Source organism: Serinus canaria, chromosome 3 (assembly GCF_022539315.1).
Source record: "Serinus canaria isolate serCan28SL12 chromosome 3, serCan2020, whole genome shotgun sequence".
NCBI lineage: Eukaryota > Metazoa > Chordata > Aves > Passeriformes > Fringillidae > Serinus > Serinus canaria.
Window position 1 is genome coordinate 46,666,480 of NC_066316.1, and position 21,063 is coordinate 46,687,542.

At 39.5% G+C, this 21,063-nt stretch overlaps 1 protein-coding gene across 1 annotated transcript; it reads left to right on the top strand.

Annotated features, from left to right (window-relative positions):
- The first annotated feature begins 643 nt into the window (after positions 1–643).
- PPIL4 (peptidylprolyl isomerase like 4) lies at positions 644–19,099 on the top strand. Its single transcript, XM_009092872.4, has 13 exons — positions 644–790; positions 1,266–1,333; positions 1,419–1,483; positions 3,241–3,358; positions 4,982–5,124; positions 5,499–5,595; positions 7,004–7,120; positions 8,055–8,179; positions 10,265–10,331; positions 11,228–11,339; positions 12,857–12,953; positions 13,593–13,731; positions 18,824–19,099. The coding sequence occupies exons 1-13, from the start codon at positions 721–723 to the stop codon at positions 19,043–19,045; spliced, it is 1,440 nt and encodes a 479-aa protein (XP_009091120.1). The 5' UTR covers positions 644–720; the 3' UTR covers positions 19,046–19,099.
- The last annotated feature ends 1,964 nt before the right edge of the window (positions 19,100–21,063 follow it).

Below are 21,063 nucleotides of genomic sequence, written 5' to 3' on the forward strand. Positions count from 1 at the left end.
ACTAAGTAAAGCAGATGCTTGGGAAGCTCTATCTAGTGAACTGGAATTCACTTAATCTCATTATTTCTATGCACCTTCCATAACTGAACAGATGGATTACATTAAAATATCTTCCTTTTTAGATTATTCCACTTACAGCAGTCCTTAGCTGATCCTCATTGATCAGCAGCTCATTGAGCTGCTCCTCACTGATTTTACAGTCACTAACTAGATGCGTCATGGTCACCAGCTGTGTGAGGAAGACGGGGGAATTATGTCTCTCAGCATTAATGTCTGATGTCTCTCAGCTTGGGTCTGCCAGGTTTTCAAGATTGTAAGTCCAGCTTCTCGTGCTCGGGCACAACAGTTCAGAACGACTCGGTAGCTTACAAGGGGATGGGCCGGGCTAAGGACCGCCCAGGGAGATGGTGGATTCCCCATCCACGAGGGTGTTTACGGGACGACTGCGTGTGCCTTATCTCTCAGCGCGGACTCGATCTCAGAGGGAGGTCTTTTCCAACCGGATTGTTCTGTCAGAAAGTATACCAGGATCTCACAGATCAAAGAACAGCCTGCCTTAATTTTTTACACATTCCATATTTTCCACCGCGCGCGCCCTCAGGACTGCGGGCTCGGCCCGTCCCGCCCCTGAGGGATCCCCCGCGGGGTCCTCCGCGCCGCCAGAGGGCGCGCCGAGCGCGGGGCCGGAGCCGAGCGGGCCGGGCTGTACCGTGTGCAGCCATGGCGGTGCTGCTGGAGACCACGGTGGGCGACCTGGTCATCGACCTGTACACGGAGGAGCGGCCCCGCGGTACGAGCCGAGCCCGCCGGCACTGGTTTTCCTTGGCCCCGCCGGTACCGGGCTCGCCCCTGACCCCCCGGCACCGGCTTTCCCTTGCGCGGGCGGGTGGCGGCCTCGCTGGGGACAGAGGCCGGGGAGTGCAGTCAGCGCTTTGCGGCCGCAAATGTAGTATCTGCTAAATCGAAGGGCTACCGTGAGCTTCTTTCTCAAATGTTTGAAAATAAACGGGGGAGGGGGGAAGAAAGTATGTTCCATAACCAACCGTGTTTAGGGCTCTTGGAATCGCCGGAGATGGTTTGTAGGAGGGGAGGAAGTGTTATGCCTCTTTCGAGCATTTCTGTCAGCGTTTATAGGTTGTACCCTGATAAGTCTCGGTGCAGTCTGCTCCAAAACCACTTTTCAGCACGTTAAACTAGGGCTCTGTTATATCTATTCTTATTGTATCTGGAGTTTCCTTTGTAAATGTTGGTATGATTTCTTGCAGCTTGTCTGAATTTCCTGAAGCTCTGCAAAGTCAAATACTACAATTATTGTCTTATTTATAATGTACAGGTGAGTATTCTCAATTCCTTGTTTTTTGGTTGGTCTAAATTCACAAACATGAAAGCAATATCTTATGTATTCTCCTTTGTGACAGAGGGATTTTATTATACAAACTGGTGACCCCATGGGAACTGGTCGTGGAGGGGAATCCATATTTTGGTAAGTGTTTATGTATAAAAATGATACATATGTATGTATATATCTATATATATATATATATATATCTCAACAAAGAATTTGTGTAACGGAGAAGGAGTTCCAGTTAGATTGTCTTCAGCTTTCTTGGGGCAGAATTGCTGGTGAGAAATAAAAATGTTGATGCATAAGCTTCTTTGGTTTTCATACTTAAAAACTTTTTAAATTTCTATGCTGCCTTTGGCCATCCATTGCTTTTTTTCTTGGACATTGTTCTGTCTCTGACCTTAGAAGTGAAGTTACAGGTAGCAACTTGTACATACATTTCTGTCTAAAAGCTGGCAAATAACTATGTTCAATAGGAAAAGTATCATGACCAAATGCTCTGTAGAAGACAGAATCAATTAGCATTGTGAATACATTTAATATTATAACAAAATGTACTAAATTGAGCATGAGTGGAGCATAGAGGCTATGCTTGATTTCCTCTTTGTATAAGAAAGTGATCTCCTTACTTGAGCTTGTTTTAGCCACATAGGATGTTTATAAGGAAATTGCTTTTCTTAGTTGTTAGGAAGTTTTCAGTGGTCATGGAGACAAGAGCTGAAGAAATCATTCAAACAGCTACAATGGAGTTAAAGTGCGTGTGTTCTATATGATTCATTTGAAATAGTTATTAAAAGTAGAATTAAAGTTACAGAGCAAAACTGACTACTGGGGAGATGCTGGGGAACACAATATACTGCAATAAAAGAGTTCACTTGACAGAGACAGTGTTTCTAGAGTAGTGTTTGCTTTTGTAAGTCAGTCTGTCAGAGACTCTTAAATACAAAACCTGGAACTCATGGATCCATGAATCACCACTCCAGGGGTCCTGGAAGCAGTGTACCTGTGCTAAGCAGATGCAAGTCTAGGTAGGTAAACTTGCCAGGCTTGCCTGTCTCTGCACACAAGTAAATTAAGTTTATTTTGATATGATTCAAGTCTCCTAAGAATTACTGGTATGGCAAATTGTACAGTGTGATGAGAGAGTGTCAGATCCTGTCTGGCAATAGCATGGAGAATGTCAGTTTGTCTTTTGTATCTGTTTACAGCAGGTAGAAAACTCCATTCCATGGAACTGGAGTTTCTGTTCTTGCAGGCAAAGTTTAATTTGAATCCTCTTAGCACCTGCTTAGCAGAATGAGTTTAAACACAGCACTGTCCTTACATTTGGGCAAATATGGTTATTGATCATGCAGCCATCATGGAATGAGACAAAATAGTGATAGCAGGGTTAGACATAAAAAATTAATAAGAATGCAAAAATTTGCTATGTCCTGTATATCCCAGATTACTGTATGTAGTCTTGTCTGTATGATGATTTTTGCTTTTCTGTTTTTCTTGGGAGATAATTTTTTGATGGAAATAACTGCATTTCTTCAGTGTGGAATAACTTATTTTTGCAGAACCTACTTAAAATGTATAGTTCCTTCATGCATCAGAAAAATGTTATAAACTGTACTTAAAAATATGTAAGTATACCCTTCCCATCCCCAAAAAAGGCTCTGTGAAATGGCCAGAGAAAAATCTGTTGTTCTTTGTAATATAAACTGTGGAAGTGTACAGGTCCATAAATATGCTCATGGGTGCAATGTAAAATATAGGTTTATTTGAAGGCCTAATATAAATGTGAAATGTAAAATTTTTTGAGATGTTGTTTACAGTTTTAAAATGTTTGGTTAGCTCACTTTTTAAAATTCCTTTTTCTTGTTACATATATGTTATATTTGTTTTTTTAGTCAACTGTATGGTGATCAAGCCAGATTTTTTGAGGCAGAAAAGGTGCCAAGAATCAAGCACAAGAAGAAGGGAACTGTGTCAATGGTGAACAATGGCAGTGATCAGCATGGATCACAGGTCAGCACTATGTTAATACTTTGATGTGATTTTGCTACTGTATAAAATGGTCAGGAAAGAAAATTTCTGTAGTTATACGGAAGCAAAAATTAAGGAAACTGAGTTTTGAAATAATGTTGATATTTTCTGGTTATGACTTTGTGTTAGTTTGGAAATTGAAATCCTATCACAGTTTCTCCTGTATGGTTACTTGAAAGTGCAGTTTTACCCCAGTGCTGGTATAAAAACAGTTTTTGAAAGTGGTCTTGTTCTGTTTGCTGTTCATGTGCACAAAGATTTTGCTATAGGTAATTCTTGTTACTTATTTTGTAAGGTTTTTTTTAAAGCTCATAGAACACTATTATTTCTGAACTATTACTATTTTAGGTGCATTGTCACTTCTATGAATTAAAATGCCTCACTTTTAATATCCATATATATAATTTTTAAAAAGAGGGAGTTTTGAAAATAAGAACAATTCAAAAAAAAGGTAGGGTTTTATTTGAGCTAGAGCTTGTAAAATATACAGGTAATTATGGTGCTTCCCTGCATTGTATATATAAAATGGCATGGTTGGGGTGTGTAGGAAAAAGAGATGACATTTGAATTTATATTTAAGATGCAGCCTGCTAGTGTATGTGCAGGCACGTGAGAATGAATGCTGATCCCAGGAACGTTATTGCAGCTTCTTCCTTGGAAAAGAAAAATTCCAGAAAGCATCTCCATGGAGTTGCCTTACAAGTATAGTGTAGCTTAGTGTAATCTTTACCACTTACTAACCAGCCTTAACTGTGTTGTAGAGAGAATGAGGAGTGGGATGTTACCAGTCTGACTGTAAGGTGTGGGTGCAGCAGCTGTGTTCTGTTATTTGTGCATATCTGCCTCTTCCTCCCTCCTCCATTACCAAGTGCCCTCTATAATTTGTTACTAAATTCTCAGCTGGTATAAACTTTCATAGTTTCATTTTTGCCTTAAGGTGAAAGATCTGATTTGTTATAAGATACAGTGCCAGTTCGAGTTGATCTAAGTCAGTGTATGTTAGTTCTTCTCTCAATGCTACTGCATCCTGTTTTTCAGGAGACAAGGGTTTGTGGGAAGAAAGGAAAAAAGTCTGGATAGAATAGGTAAAGATAGTAGGTAAAGGTAGTACTATGAGAGTTAGGTAAAGATAGTGCTAGGGAGTTTTTGCCAAATTTTTGAAAAAGTACCTGCTGAATGCTGCTTGGTGAGCAGGTGATTTGAGCTCAGCTCACAAGGGGTAGCCTCGCTCTTTCTGTCCTCTCCTTTCATCAGCTGTGATGATGAAAGGAGAGGACAGATGATCAACCTTTGCTGGTCTTGCTCACCAGACCTCCCCAGCAGAGATCTCTCTGCTCCTCCAGTGCCCTTGTGCCTGATTACCAATTCACAGAAGGGTCCTGTGAGCTGCACCCACAGGCTTCTGCGGAGAGAGATTTCCTCAGGCAGTGGCTGTGAGCTGTACATTGGCTCACCATGTTCTCATAGCAATCTTCTACAAAAAGTGGGAAGAAGTTTTTTTATCCCCCCACTGAATTTTGTGAGAGTGTGTTAATGTAAAAAAAAAAAAAAAAAAAACCAGAATTTTTCTATTTACTGTTTCTAATTTTGTATCTTCTTTTGTAGTTCCTCATTACCACAGGGGAAAACCTGGATTACCTTGATGGTGTACATACAGTGTTTGGAGAAGTGACAGAAGGCATGGATGTATTGAAGACAATTAATGAAACCTTTGTAGATAAGGATTTTATCCCATATCAAGATATCAGGTGTGACTGCTTTTAACTTTACATTTTCAGGAATACTCTACTATTGAATGAATTTACTTCTTTTGGAAACTAGATGAATATCATGATGTCAGGTGACCTGTATGTGCTATCTTAAATGCTTCCCACCCCCAACCCTAACGCCCCCCCCTCAGTATTAGTGGCAAAATCAACAAGTGCTAAATAAACAAGTATGTACAAAAATATTTAGCCATGTTGCCCTTCCAAAAGCATCAGTGCTAGAATTTACAAGCACACAGGATATTTGGCTGTTTGGGATACAACTGAGATTCAGTGGGGCTGGTTTGCTGTTAGTTGGGTAAACCAAGTTTTACTTGCATGTAACCAGTGCTGATCTTGACTTTGTTTTCTCTAAGGATAAATCATACAGTAATTTTAGATGATCCCTTTGATGACCCACCTGGCTTGTGTGTTCCTGATCGCTCACCAGAACCTACAAAGGAACAGCTCGATGTGAGTGTTGGAGGAAATAATTTTAAAAGTTTATCTAAATTAGTGTCCAGCACAGATTTGGCCAAAATAAGAAATCAGTCTTCAAGATTTTATGTCTCAAATCTGTGTCCTATAGGAGCTACACTTTTTTTCATGCAGGAAGTTCTTCTACTGCCAGCTTGAGTTCTGATATGTCAAATGCTTGTCAGTTATTTGGGGCTACTGCTGTGCTTAATCAAATACAGCTCCTTAACCTTACAAGAGAAGGATAAAAGCATGACTTGGGTGCTCTCCTCTGTGGCTCCAGTGGAGTTGTGTTTGAAAGCTGAATTTTAGATTTCTGTTTACAGTGTAGATAAGCAGAACGTTCAGAATATTCAACTCTAGTATTACTGGTTTTCTGTATACTTCTACTGGTAGAAGAAAAAATATAACTAACATTTATTAATGTTAAAGTGATTGCTGCTGTTTTCCTTTTAAATGTGAATAGGTTGTGTTTCAGTGGAAGTAATCTTGGTCATTCTTAGAGTTACATGTGCAGGCACACATACTGCTGTGGGCTATTTGTTCAAACAGAAGGAATTTTATAAAAAATAATTGCAGTTATTAATAATTTACTCATGGTATGCAGTTACGGAAATTGTATGTGAGATTATTCCCTTGTATGGAAACAGTTGTTTCTAGTAAAAAATAAATTAACTAGAGAAAATATTGTTTATTTTTAACCTTAATAGATACAATTACAAGATTGAAATTAGGGTTTCGTAGTATGTGTGCACAGTGGTTGATCTCTGATGTACCTACAGATCTGTAAAGAATAAGGTATTTAATGGCTCTCTGGCAGCAGCATAGAGATGTGAAGACTTGTACTGAGGTTTTTTTGGTTCATAGCCTGTCTGAGGATGCACCTTTTAGCATAGAAATGTCTGTAAGAAAGGCAGCATTCTAGAGATGCTGGTGAGGAGAATAAAATAAACTTCAAGTCCTGCCTAGGTATAGATGTATAAAAAAAATATATTATTGTGCTGTGCTCTATTTAACGTCTTGCTAGACACAACAAATATTTGCAGTGTTCCTTACCTTCATTTGTGGCAGGAGTTACCTGGATGAGTTGACACTTGTGAGATGTTGAGTGGGTGGGTATATAGAAAAGAATTTAGAATACCTCACTGAATATGGTTCAGACTAGTCACAGAAGTCTAGAAATAGTTCACAGTGCCTGAAATATGAGGATAACATGTTCTCTTTTTTTCCTTTGTTCTAGTCTAAGTGGGAAGAACAGAATGAAGGCCCAGTTCTGCAGACAGTGCTTAAGCATTTTTCATGTCCTGAGTGGGGAGGGAAGAGGTTGTCCAAGTAATAGTTGGAAAGTGAGAAAGAGTTTTTGGCCATGGCTTGGTAATAAATAGCCTTTTCCTTCATTTTTCAGAGTGGCAGAATAGGAGCAGATGAAGAAATTGATGACATGAAAGGACGGACTGCAGATGAAATAGAGGAATTTCAGGCAGAAAAAGAAGCAAAAACTCGTGCAATTCTTTTGGAAATGGTGAACATCTTTCTGTATTTACCTTTTACATCTTATTCCTGTGTGTGTGCGTGTTATTAAGTCTGGGAGGATGTGCACTATTTATTTTGAAATTACCTATCTGGTGATGATGTAATGTTTCAGAATCTGCTATTAAATATCTGTTGTACAGTGGAAGGATTGAGCATGAGCACTCATGTTGTGGTTTTCTGATAAAACCAGTGATACTTCATTGTCAGAGTGGGCCAGTGGAGGCTTTCTAAAAGCTTGCTAGAAATTCATCCAATTAAAAAATGTAACAGACACAGTATGCTGCTGGAATACCTGCAGTCCTGGAAAAGTTTTATCATGTGTGGGAGAGAGTTGAGCTAATATGTTATAAACTCCTGTCAGTGCATACAGTGGTAAACTCCATAGTAACAAAAATTGTAAACATGCTTAACAGGCTTTGAAGTCCTTTTTTTTTTTTTTTTTTTTTTTTTTTAAGAAAAAAGGAAAAGTAAATAAAAAATACACATCATTGAAAGATGAGTGAATCCATCCCACTTCCTTACAACTACCAAATTCAAATTTATGGTGAACAGTTTGCAGCAGAGACTTATTCCAAGATCAAGCCAGATCTGACCACAATGTTGCAGAAGATTTGTAGGGACAAGAAGGGTGAACTTCCACCTTTTGAAACTGTCTGGTTTTATGCTAAGAACATAAAAAGCACAGTAGAACGTAAATGTGAACGTTCATGAAGTCCAGCAGTGGAATTGCAAATAAATAATAAATTTTAGGTGCTATAGGAAACACCTTTTTTTTGTGACACTGAGTAGCAAAAATATTTAATAAAGTTTTGGTTTTGTGATAGGAATATGAGATCACATAAAAAAAACGTGTTTCCAGTGTGCTGTGCTACCTACAGAGAGCTTTAGGCCAAAGTGATGAATGTCTTCTTTCTGTCTCCCAGGTGGGAGACTTGCCAGATGCAGACATCAAGCCACCAGAAAATGTGCTTTTTGTTTGTAAACTGAATCCTGTGACCACAGGTGAAGACCTGGAGATAATATTTTCACGATTTGGTCCCATTAAAAGGTAATTATGATAAAAGAGAAAACCTTCTTGGTTGAAATGGTACTTGATTCCTCCCAGTCTGTTTAGGTTTGGCTGTAAAGGAGAAGTCTGGTGAGAGGAGATTTATGCTCTGTTTGGATAGAGTCCACAACAATGAGGATACAAAGGCAAATCTAGCTAGATAAATATCCTGTCCCCAGGAGTGGTTTTAAGGAAAGCCTAAGGAAGTGTAGGAACCAAGAAGGCAAGTGGCACTTCTCTTTGCCCCTGTCCTCTCACTCCCTTCAGCAGTTTTTATGTCAGATGCTCAATGAGCTGGATGGAGTCTCTGGGTTTTTCTTTTCTTTGGGAGTATTTGTGGTTTGGGATAAAGCACCAAACATCTGTTGCATCTGATACACTTCTTGTAGGGTGTTCCTCATTCCTGCTGCCCTTCTCAGTTTTGATCTTGGCTTCTAGTAGTTTCAGCTGATTCCTCCTAGTACTGCTATCAAAAGACCAGATGGGCAGTGAAATCTGCTTTCCTACACTCCTCTATCCTACACCCCAAAGTTGTTTTTTTTTCCTTGCCAAGAGCACTAAGCTACATATTCATGCTTCTTCATAGCAGAGACTTAATTACCTTGTTTTGCTTTTCTTGTCCTTTTCCTGTTCTTTTGTTTTCATCTCAAGATGACAGAATCCAAACTGCACACAGTTTTGAGGAAATTGCAGATTTATAGTGGAACAGTTTTGTTCTCTTAACTCCCTTTCTAGTGAATGCTAAAGTTGTTTCTTTCATTGGGGTTTTGTGGTTATTTTTTTTTACAATATACAGTTAAGGTTTAACCCCCGCTAATCTTGTTGCATGTTTATCGATGCAGAGATGTTCCTTATGCCCTTTCTGCTTACTTTCCCCAAAAGCCTTTGGTTCAGGAGATTATTAGAATTTGCAGAGGGATTTCAAAAGACTTCATGGAATGGATCATCATCATCACCACACATGAGCATATTGACTCTGTTAGAGCACTTCACTTAAGTTTATTCAGGTGGTCTGGAGTAGGCCCTGTGTATTGAGATGGATGCTAAGTTTGTTCTGCTTGGAATTTCTAGCAGTCTGTGCAGTACTGGCACACAGGTCTGCAGGCTTCCAGATCCTAAACTACACTGTCTCTATGTGGGGGTGAAATTGGCATTGTGTGCCATTCTTACTACTCCAGCATGATTTCTCTATGCCGTAAGGATTTCTAATTTTTTGTACCTCTGTCAGAGTTGTCACTCTTCTGCAGTCCTTCCACTTTCAGATAGGTTCTCTGAATAATCTATGAAGGAGGGTTCTTGCACAAAATCATTCTGCTTTCTGCTGCAAAGAATTCCTGTAGTTTGTCTGAATAGCCTTACAGTTTATTTTTTTCTTTCCCCCCCAGAGATTCTTTTTTCTTTCAGCCTTGATCATCTTTTGATTGTGGATCCTGATTTGTCACTTTCTCTCTACATTGTTCTCACCTTAATGCCACATATCCTGCCCTTGTTCCTGTGTGCCCTCCTCCAGCATCCTGTAGTCAGAATTCTTACATCCAGTACAAGACTTGTGCAATACTGATACAATACTCTATTCTTCCCATGTGCCCTACTTACTTAATACTTTCAGGCTTCTTATTTTGCCCAGTGACCTTCATGATAAAAAGTTGAGCTGCTGAAGAGGTGCTTGCTAAGAAGAGAAAGTTTGTCACAGGATATTTGTTTAAACTTTTGCTTAAAATGACAGAGAAAACAGAATGTGAAATTTCTGGTCTTGCATTAGTGAAAAGCAAAAAATTAAAAATAAGCAGTAATGTTGGAAAATATGTTTTGTTTCACTGATTAGAAATTAATCTCTAGTTTTGTGCTTCATGGTAACCACGTGTGAGTTCAGTATAATTGCTCAAAGCAATGTCTCATGCATTTTTTTCTTGCAGTAGGGGGTCTCAGGTGTTTTAATACCTTCAAGGTGTTTAGGTTTTTTGTGGGTTGAGGTTTTTTGGGTTATTTTTTCAACACTTACTCTCCTTTTTAAGCAGTGCTTTCCTACCCTACATTTTTTTGCTCCAACAGTGTTGACATTTTAATTTCCTGTCATTTTTTCAGTTGTGAAGTGATCAGAGACTGGAAGACTGGTGAATCTCTTTGTTATGCTTTCATTGAGTTTGAAAAGGTATGGGTTTTAGATATAAACTGTATGTAGATCCTGCTTGTAAAAGCCCCTTTTTGGGATACTTCCATTTAGGAAAAACACTGACATCTTCAAGTGTGGAATAGCTAATATTTTCTCTTACTGAGAGAAAGTATAACTTATTATGAAAGTTGTAGGTCCGAAATGAGGCAAGCATGTAAGTCTGTCTCTGTTTGAGCAGCCAGTACAAAAATGTGCTTAGACTGTCCTGAAACCAGTGGGAGGGGATCAGGCCCTTTTTCTCCCCAGAAAAAGGGATTAAGTCTTGGAAGAGTTAAAGAAAGGAATGCTAGGAGCATGCAGCATAAAGAAAGGAGGGTGTAGGGAATAAGATGGATCCATGTGCCATGGTACAATCCATGGTACATGTGTCATGGATCCATGTGTACCAACGGTTTTCTCTTCTGGGCTTGTAAATGATGCCCACTGTATCAACACACTGCCCTTACTGTGAGATGGATGGCAATAGTTCTCTTGGTGGTGCATAGCTTTATGTGTCCTGGTGTCTCTCATCTGTGAGGACAACACTGGAAAATGGTCTCACATTTCTTTAGATTACTTATGTAGTTAAAATGGAACTTTTATCAGTTGTTCCGTTTTCCTTTTTTTTTTCTTGAATGTATTACATGTGCCAAACATGTAGCTGGATTGGCAGTTTTTTAAAATACTGAAATGAACTGAAGAATTGGGAATTGAAATGCTGATATTCAGAGAAAGCATAACTATTTCTTTTGAAATGATGCAATTCAAGAACTATGATGCTTTAGGGAATTTCAGAAAGAAATGTATGCCACTAAGCAGTTGAATTTGTGTTTGAGCTTTTCTGTGAATATTCCTATAAAATAATCATGACTCAAGATTTTCCTGGTTCATATCAGGAGGAAGACTGTGAGAAAGCCTACTTCAAAATGGACAATGTGCTGATAGATGACAGACGGATACACGTGGATTTTAGCCAGTCTGTTGCAAAGATTAAATGGAAGGGAAAAGGTAGGTATATTTGCAATTCTTTGATCCTCGGAACTTAATAAGCCATGACTTCTAAACTAAGCATTATATAAAGAGTTAGGAGTTTAAGTCATCTCATCTTCAAGCATATAAATGTTCCTGGTACTGTAATAAATAGAGCAAAGACAGTTGTTAGTTCTTCCCTTCATTTGTTTCATGAGAAAAAGTAGAAGGGCTTCCTTCTGTTATATTAACATTGCATTACCACTCATTGCCTTTTTAGCCAATGTAATTTTGCCACTAAACATTTTTTTTCATCTCAAATTTGGACAGTGATATTTTTTTTTTGGTATATATTATTTACTAGCAAAATAATATGCCAATACATTGTTATTTTCTAGTTTCTTTATTCACTGTATGACAGCCAGGTGCATACAAGAAAAAGTCAGTTTTCAGGCCAGGGATTTCTGCTCTTCACCTCCTGTAGGTCCAACATACTGCATGACAGATTGTATGTTACAAAAACCCAGTTTCAGGAGTTTGAGGATATTTTGGGAGGAAAAGGGTGGTAGAAGAGGTGGATGCAGTGGTTATTTGAATACTGGGGGCACGAGAAAAATACTGCAGTTAGAGTGGTGTCTGTGCATTGCATTGTTGACGTTCTTGTGTGTGATCTTATAAAAATGCAGTCAGCTCTCTGTTGGTGTGCAGTTTCTGCAGGTAGGGTTGTGCCATGAACACTGAAATGGTGGAACTTGTCCTGCACAGAGCTGAGATGACTCTGTATTCTGTCTATACCGGGTGCCGTAGTGCATCCTGTATTGACTGCCTGTGTGGGGAACTTTACCTGAGCTCTAAATTGTCCAAAATACTGGAAAGCTAACTGTAATGTCGTCTTGTGCTTGTATGGTTCCCAAAGAATGACCTTCCATCCTCGGTGGTGGTTTCTGGACTGGCCAGTGAGCGTTGCAGTTTTAAGCGTGGCCGTGAGAGGGCAGCACGGTGCCGTAGTTCGTTGATCCGTGCATTGGTGCTTCAGTGAGTGGAAGCTAAATCCATCATGTCCCTCTTTAAATCTGGACGTGAACATTTTTTGTCATAGTCTTCCGTTTGAATTCTTGAGCTGTAGCTGTCTCAGAGGTTTCCCTCTGTGCAGACCAGAGCAAAAAATCATTTAATAATGAGAACAGTCTGTGGGCTTTCATGGTAACAGAATTTTAAGTAGTGTGATATAGGACCTGTAATAGAAGTGAGACTAAGCCAGTTGCTGAATCCTGCTTTGTGATCCTCTTTATGTGTTGTCTCCACTGGACATGAATGAGCAGAAAGCTGGCTGTTGTTTAATAGAATCTGCAAGCAAGAGAAGGGCAGAACATTACAACTTGTCCTGCTCTCTTCTACTCTATCATGCAGATGTCAGTGTTTCTGGAACTGTAGCCTGCTCTGGAGCTCTCTGTGGTTATAAAGAGCTCCTAAATCATCATCAGACCTTAATGATAGTTGTGGGTGTTGGTTGTATTTGTGGTTAGGGTGAAATGAACATATTTTTTTGTGGACAGGTGGGCGGTATACCAAAGAAGATTTCAAGGACTATGAGAAGGAACGTGACAAACCTTCGAAATTTGCCCTGAAAGAAAAGATAAAACCAAAGCAAGAGTATCCTTTTCTGGTCAAAGGTACTTTTTGAATTAAGTAGAATTTATGAAAACAGCCTGGAAAAAACTTCTTATTTTTAAAGCTTGCCAAAATGGATGTTTCCCTTCTAGCTCATATAACCATTTGGTGTTTGAGATGGAATTTAATATTTTGTGGTTTTCACTTTGGTGAATTTAGTCAAATCAAAATGTGCTGTTTCACTTCCATGTTGTATGCAGGTGAATAAGGTTCCTAGTCCACAGCCCTGGAATGACATATGGCATAACAGAGATCTTAAGTATTTTCAGAGAGGACCTTCTGCATCCGAAATGAGACCATTCTAGTAATTAAATCATTCTCTATTATAGTTTGCTTGTGGTTAGCATGAGAGAAAGCAACATAGGTTGTTCAGATATCCATAGGTAGAAAAGAAAGGAGAAAGCAGCCTAGCTGTCTTGTTTGACAGGACAGACTTCTGTCATTTTAGCACAGCAGCTGATTTTTTTTTTTCAATGTGTACAACTGTGTTCTGACTGAACTATGTCTTTGTTAAGTCTTGGTAAACTCTTGTTAGATAAACAGGGCTTTGCTTCCCAGGCTGTTGTGTTCTGCTCCTTACTGATATTGGGAAACAGATCTGTCCTTAACCAGCACCATCAGTGCTAAGTATGACCTTGTGCTGGATGAAGATGTAGAAGAGTCTCACACAAGTCAGTCACACTTGGCTAAAAAACAGAAAAAGAAAAAGCACCACCACTCTGAAGATGAAGATGATGACAAGAGGACCAAAAAATCTAAGGTACTTGACTCTTCATGCATTAACTTTATACCTGTTCATTGTTTTCCTCATAAAAGAAGCCAGGAAGAGAGTGTGATATTGAATAAGGACACGGCGTGCAAAGTCCTGTGTAACATACAGCAGCTATAAACTTACAGAAGGCTGATGTTAATATTTGATTATGAAAGAGGGTTTCCTCATGGACTTTTGTAGCTTGGCAGGCCTAGATGGTTTTTTGCCAAAACATCGTGAAGAGGCAGTGTAGCCTCTCGTAAAGTAGGGGATCTTCAGCACTTTGAACTGGTTGTTCACATATTGCTAGTCATAAAGTAGTAGTTAATCATATTTCATGACTGTAGATTATGTCTCATTTTCTTGCCAGACCATAATATGTTGGACCTTTCCTATGTGGAGTTGGGAGAACAATTACATTATCTTTACATTATCTTTTTGTATTTGTCCTTAACTGTTTTGGAAGTGTTTGTGTAAAATCTGCATGTAGGTTTGCTTGCATCTGGAATGTGCAAGCCTATGGGGCTGTGGAGGACAGCACCAGGAGACAGTAATTCTGTCATTCATTAGTTCCACTGCAGCCTGTCAGGACAGCATTCCCACATTTCTGTGAGCTTGGGATGCTGAAGATACAGTGTTTTGTGGAAACAAAGTCTGCAGTGAGAAAGTGGTGTGTTAACCACCACTGAAGTGAGCATTAGGAAGAATTGAGCTAAGCTGGAAAAGAAAAAAGAACAGACCCCAGGATTTTAACAGTGCAAACTTTATGAGTGAGAACAAAGCTGTCTCTAGCATCTTTGCAGAAAGTGAAAAAGTTTCAGCCACAGTAAATAAGGCTATTTTCCCATCCTGAGTTTTGAGTACACAAAAGCATACATGATTCTGTTGTTATGCATCACTTCTTGCTGAGATGCTTGAAAATTGTTTTTCTCATGAGCATCAGCAATTGAAATCTTTCAGTGCCAGCAGTGAGCCCTATTGCTCATTCATGAACCCAGTCTTTTTGTCACTGCACTAATTCAGTCAGGTTCCTTTGAGTGGAGGGGAGGGGCTTGTTCAGGTAAGTGAAGTCCTGACTGCAGTGTGCGCATACAAGAGGTGTAAACTAATGTTGGTTTAGACTTTCTCCTGTCTGATTGAAAATGTTGCTTTAGATTTCTTGAAACAGGTATTTTTGGTGGCAGTCTTTGTTCCTGATGGTTCAGGAGCTGCACCCATGGAACTGGGCTGGTTATGCATTATCAGCAGAGAACATTTTAAAATCATTTAGAAGCCTTCACCCCTGCAGGTGGCACAAGTGCTGGCAGCAGTAGGTTTTTACATCTGTTCTAATTGTTGTAAATGGATCGTGAGATTTCATAGCACAGAAACATGAATGAGAACAGAGGGATTCTTAGTGCTATTTTCAAGTTCTGGAATAGAACATATTCTAATGCTTGTCTATGTGATCTCCTCTGTGTTTATGTGTATCTTTTCGTGATTTAGTCACCTGCTCCTGATGTGGTTTGTTCTTGTAATCTGCTGCTGCTGGGTTCTGGTGTCTTCTTTCCCACAGCTTTCTTCTCTTAGTCACCTTTACCCATTTTTCTGTAAGTAGTTTAGCTTTCTTAGGCTCAAAATCACAGATGGAGGCATACTTCTATTCTCTGATGGCAAGCATCACAATTCCCTATTGGAGCTGGGAAAATTAATTTCTGGGAAGAATTTTTCTCTCTGGATTTGAATGTCCTCGTCATTGTGTACTGTACAGTATGCATATAGTTAGCAGTATGTACTCAGTCTCACACAGACTCAGTGTTTTGGGCATGCCCTCCCTAGTGAAATCTGCAGCTAGCTTAGGTGACAAATCCTGCTTAGCATATACAAAATTTTAGTTTTGTTTTATTTTTTACTATTCATACTTCGGGCATAATATGTGAAACTAAGGGGAATCAGGCATGTTCCTGAGGTGGAATATATTCAGGGAGAATATTGAGTCCAACACAAAGCATAGCAGCATGGAAACTTTTTAGTGAATGCCTATATTCTAGTGAATGCCTATTTGCCTATATTTTTAGTACAGGCAAAACATTCTCCCTTTACCCTATTTTGTGAATCGCTGAATGGATTTGAGGTAAGAACTTTAAAATGAAACAGCAGCAAACCTTCCACAACTCATCAGCCAAAGACCACAGTAGCCATGCTTCATACAGAAACTTCCACCATGAGTCCATAGTGTGGCAGAGATTTTAATTAAGAGAGATATGGGGCTTATAATGGGAAGTTCTGGCAACTGGAGCTGCAGTTTGTGCTATCAGCTCTAGCTATGACTTGAAGGGGTTTTATTTTCTCAATAGTTTCCATGATGTTGAGTTGTTTTTCTGTTCTCTTGCTGGTGTTACTTTTTTTCTTTAGTATATTTTGACTCATCCTTTTCTTAGTCTGATACCCATTTCCTGAATCTTCAGCCTCTGTGTTGATGTTTCAAGAATATATTTTTGAGTCTTGTGCTGTTTGACTTCATTCCAGTGGGTAGAAGAGGTAGAGTGCTGTGGCTTGCTTTTAGTAAGTAACAGGATGTGGGTCTGGGGCAGGAGGGTGGACTGTCATGTGGGTTTGTGAATAGGATTTGGTAGAGTTTTTTTGAATACAGGACATACTTCCGCCTGAGATCTCTATTATGACTTTGTTCACCTTCCAGTTTTCTCTGTTTTCTCTTGGATTTTATTTTTTAAGAGAACTGGATCTGTGAGGCCTATCCAGTAGATTTTTGCAAGACATAGGGACTTCCCTATTTCAGATTTCTGTAGTGCATGGTTTTGGCAGAGGTACTGATTTTTCTGGTTTTGATTTCCTGCTTTTACTGCTTATTGGACACTGTTCCCTTCATATTCAGGGTCAAGTTTTATCAAAATCTGCCCCCAGAAAAGGCTCTCTCTATTTGTTTGCTCCTTTTAACCTTTAACTACTGTGTTTAATGTATTGAAGAGATGGCATATGCATTTTACTTCCGTGGCCAGGATATTTCTGGCTATTTCACCTGGGACTGCTGTTTAGCCAGTTACTATTTTTGGCAAAATCAGCCATGAACTTCCAGAGAAGCATCTTTCCCTCTTTCCTTATTTCCTTCCTCATGTGTGTTCCAGCACAGTGCTGGATTTAGAATTGGGGTGATCATCACTTACTCATTGACTGATGAGAGGCTGTGATCCTGCATTGATATAAAAGTTTCAGCAGCAAGAGAGAGCCTGTTTTTAAGTACAAATCTTTTTCTTCCAAGGCATGTTTTTGACTTTTGGGCATAAAAATTTGGTTTCAAAATACCATTATTTTTAGTAATTTAGTGTGTTTTAAAAACTGACGTTTTTCCATGCCAAAGACTTTAAAATGAAAAATCTTATAAAAGGGGAAATGTAACTTATGCTAGCAAGAAATAAAGATGCAATTCATTCTATTAATTCAAATTGCACTTTTTTTCCTTTACATTGTGATCATATTAGCTACTCTGGTGACTTTGTTGTGTCACTTTCAGACTTGTCCCGAACACCTTTACCTTAAATGCTTTTGTGAAGGTCACTGTTGGCATTTAACTCAATGCTTGTATGACTTCTAATCCTTTCAGCAAGTTGTCCTTTTCTGTGGCATTCAGCTTGGGCCATTTATCTGTAGTTTGAAATGTTTACTAACCTGTTCCCTGTCCCCACTTGGCCAGTAGCCTTGTCTCCAGTGTTTACGTGGTTCAGCTGAGTGCTGCCCGGCTTTTCTCCTGTTTCTCCCATGTTCTGGGAGGAAACTCCACCAACAAACCAGTTAGAAGGCAGCCATACACCAAGCCCACCATTTGGTTTTCTGGCCATTATTTTTTGTCTTGCTCCTGTCTGCCCCTCCCCTAGCATGTCCATTGTCTGATGTTTACTCAGAACTTGTCACAGAGGGGCTTGAAACCTATTGCCTTTTTCAAACATACGAAGAGTGAGGATTTTGGGTACAAGAGTAGTAGTATGGCTCTGCATCATTTTGAGAGTAGATGGACAAAATTCTTACAAGTAGCTGGAAGCATCACTGAGACTCTTTGGTGGATCCAGATTTTAAAATCTGTACTGAAATAAAGTCCAGTAAAGATGTGGACTAGGCATTTGGCCACCAGTGAGGTTACTGTACCCAGCAGTAGCAGAATGTTTTTGTTACAGATCAAACCTGTGATTATTCGTGTGTCTGTTTATCCAGAGGGTTTGTGTTGCTTATTGTAACCCCAATACTTTCAGCATTATCAATGTCATTCTAAAGGTGGTGTTTGCTCTGGGAACCACCCCAGTCACTGACTTTCTCCATAAAATCTCTGTTTAGAGTTTTTTCACCATTCTTTTAAATAAATGAAGTTTGCTTGTTGATACATGGAGTGTAGGTTTTAACCATACAGTTGTGAAGGCTGCTGTCATGGTACATCCTAAGAAAAATTATACCTGAAATGAGGAAAGAAATACTGTGTGATTTAATGCAGACATTCTTCTTAATTCATATCGATCTGTGCTTAACTGTATTATTAATAAAATCCCATAAAATTGTATCTCTCTGTTGGCACATGTAGTGATATTAAACTGTCAGGTTGTTCATTTTGCTGAAGCCTAGAATTTAGGCCATTAAGAATTTTTACAGGTAGGTCTTAAAATATGTTATGCATCTGCATAGCACTGGAATGCCTGTTGTGCTTGAACCAAAACTTATGGAAATATTTGGATTGCTTAGGTAAAAAAATCAGAAATCTAAATCTAGCTTACAGACATGTTTGATGCTTGTGAAGAGTTTGAAAATATCCATCTGAATGGAATCCCAGATGTAACCAGTTTTGCTAAAGCTCCTTAGGCAGTACAAGAAGCATACCTGACAGCCATGCTTTTTTCCATAAACACTGTCAGAAACCTGTAAACTTACTTCTTCAGATGGTTTCAGTGGGGTATTTTTGTGTTACCTTCTTCAAATCACCATGGATGTGAATCTCTTTAAGGTACTACCAGCTGTAGCTAAGGAACCAGCCATGCTCAAGTTTTCTCTAGCTCTCTTGGTGCCTCTGTGTGTTTTCCCCTCTCGTTTGTAACTGCATTTTTTCCAACTCCTTTGTTAGGACTCTGACCGGAAGCATGAAGACCGCTGCAGGGAGAGGACCAAGATTGAGAAGAAGGACAGGCATCGGAGCCGCAGCCATTCTCAGGAGAGAGATTACTCTTACAGCAGACAAAAAGACAAATACAGAGAAGACAGCCGAGGAAGAGACTGGGATAAAAAAGCAGACAGAAGCAGAAGTCCTAAGAAATCAAAAGACAAAGAGAGGTCCAAGTACAGATGAAGGACAAGGAAAATACAGAGGGGAACTAAAATAATAAATTTAACTTTTTTCTTTTGTGATAGTGTTTTTTCTGTCATACTTATTGTAGTGTCTGACTGCAATATGCAGTAAGATTTTACAGCTTGATACCCTTCATTGGAACATGCTAATTCTAAAATTCAAGGTGAATCACTGCAAATTACTCTGCCCTGAAGTGCCTGTGGCTGGATAGAGTATTTCAGTGGACTGTGAAGAAAGATAACTTCTTACTGATTATCTGGGAAGGCAGATATTTAAGGAACATAATCAGCTGAAACTATCCCATGGCAGAAAATTCTGACTAGGCAGGGCAGGCGGGATGGTTGCAATCTCCAGACCTAAGCTGAGCAGAGATGCTGAGGGTATTTAATACAGGACTGTGCTTTCCAGCACCATTTGCCCTTTGCTTTGGTAAAAACAAAGCTGGAGTCCAACATCTTTGGTGCTTGTTGTAATTAGAAAACAGAACAAAAAAACCCCCACCTTCCTGTAATGTTGAAAATAACATAGAAAATGCTGTAGCAGAAGCAGCTTCTTCACTTTGACGTAGCTGAGGCCTGTTTGAAGGGGAATGCCTCATGCTTCGAGGCTCTTTGTTCCTTAGCCGAAGGCTTAGAAACCAGCTCCTCAGGGTTTTCTATTGGATTCCTTTACTTGCAACAGCTTAAAAATGTGATGTAGACTCTAAATTGTTTTATTATATGGATTTCAGTAAGTTTAAGTTTGAGACCTATTTTGATGTCTTGCATTATAGTTCCTTAGTTCTTTGTAGTCTTGAGCTTGAGTCCAAGACTTAAAGTGGGCTTGACCAAATACAGGAAGTGTACTTGGCTAAGAAGCTGCCTCATGATGAAACTCTTACTTTTGTGTCCTTCAAAGCTCAGAACTAGAAATCCTGGGCTTCCATAACTGTCTCCTGGCAAAACGTTTCTAACTGCCTGAGACCCTGCAGGGGCTGATGCCATCCTTGCAGAGTCTGAGCAAGAGCCCTCTGTCCCAGAGGAGAGGTAAAAGGGAAGCCTGTTGCTGGAAGTCTCCCGGGGGATCTGGGGCTGAGGACTGCTCACTATTCCTGTCAAGAAAATTTCTGCCTTCTGTCTGGGCATAACAAGACTCCAAGGAACTGTACTAGGTCAGGTGATGGTACCTTTGGAGTAGTGCTATGGAGGCAGTAGGTTGTCTCGAGCTCCTTCCTGCTCTTGTCCTGCTCTGTTAAAGAAACAAGGATTGCACTGTCCTACTGTTCTCAGTCCTGCTGTCCTCCATACAACATTTTTAACTTGGAAGAAGCACTGGCCAGATTTGACAAGGATGTGGAGATAGTGAGGCAGTTGTGTTCTTGCTTTCTTTAGGAAATGGCAGTCATAGAAACAAACTAAAGCTTCCAGCTGGAGAGAATGCTGGATTCTTGCTGAACATCACAGGTCCTCTTGTTTGAGCGTTGTGACTTAACATTACAGAGTTTCAGCAGCCATTCCTAGGCTTCAGCTAGCCCTCAACCACCTGTAGAACAGAGAGGACTTACCAGTGTTTAGAAACAAACACCCTATTTCAGGTGAATGTGCTCACTTTTCTACAGCAGAAATGGCTTTTCTTTTATTTGCAGCAGATAAATCCTTAACACCTGAAAGTTTAAATAAGTAGTATATGGAAGTAAATAGTCCATTTTCATTGTTGGCCAAAGAGTCTTCAGAACTAAGGGTTAAAAAATCAATGCATCCAAAAGGTTTCGAGTTTCTGATTTTCAGTATGCCTTGGTGCTGTTAAAAATGCACAGTACCTTCAGATTAGTGAAATTACCCGTTTGTATTTTTTAGGAGGAAGCTTTCAAATGTGGATGTTCAAAAATAAGGTGATATTAATAGGTGATTAAATGACAGTATAGAAGCTCCCAATTTGGGGGCAAGTACTTAATTTTAGGGCTGCATTTCTAGGCTAGTCTGCTGACACTGGAGGGGTCACAGTTCACCTGGCACATAGACAGCAAAGCACTTGGGTTA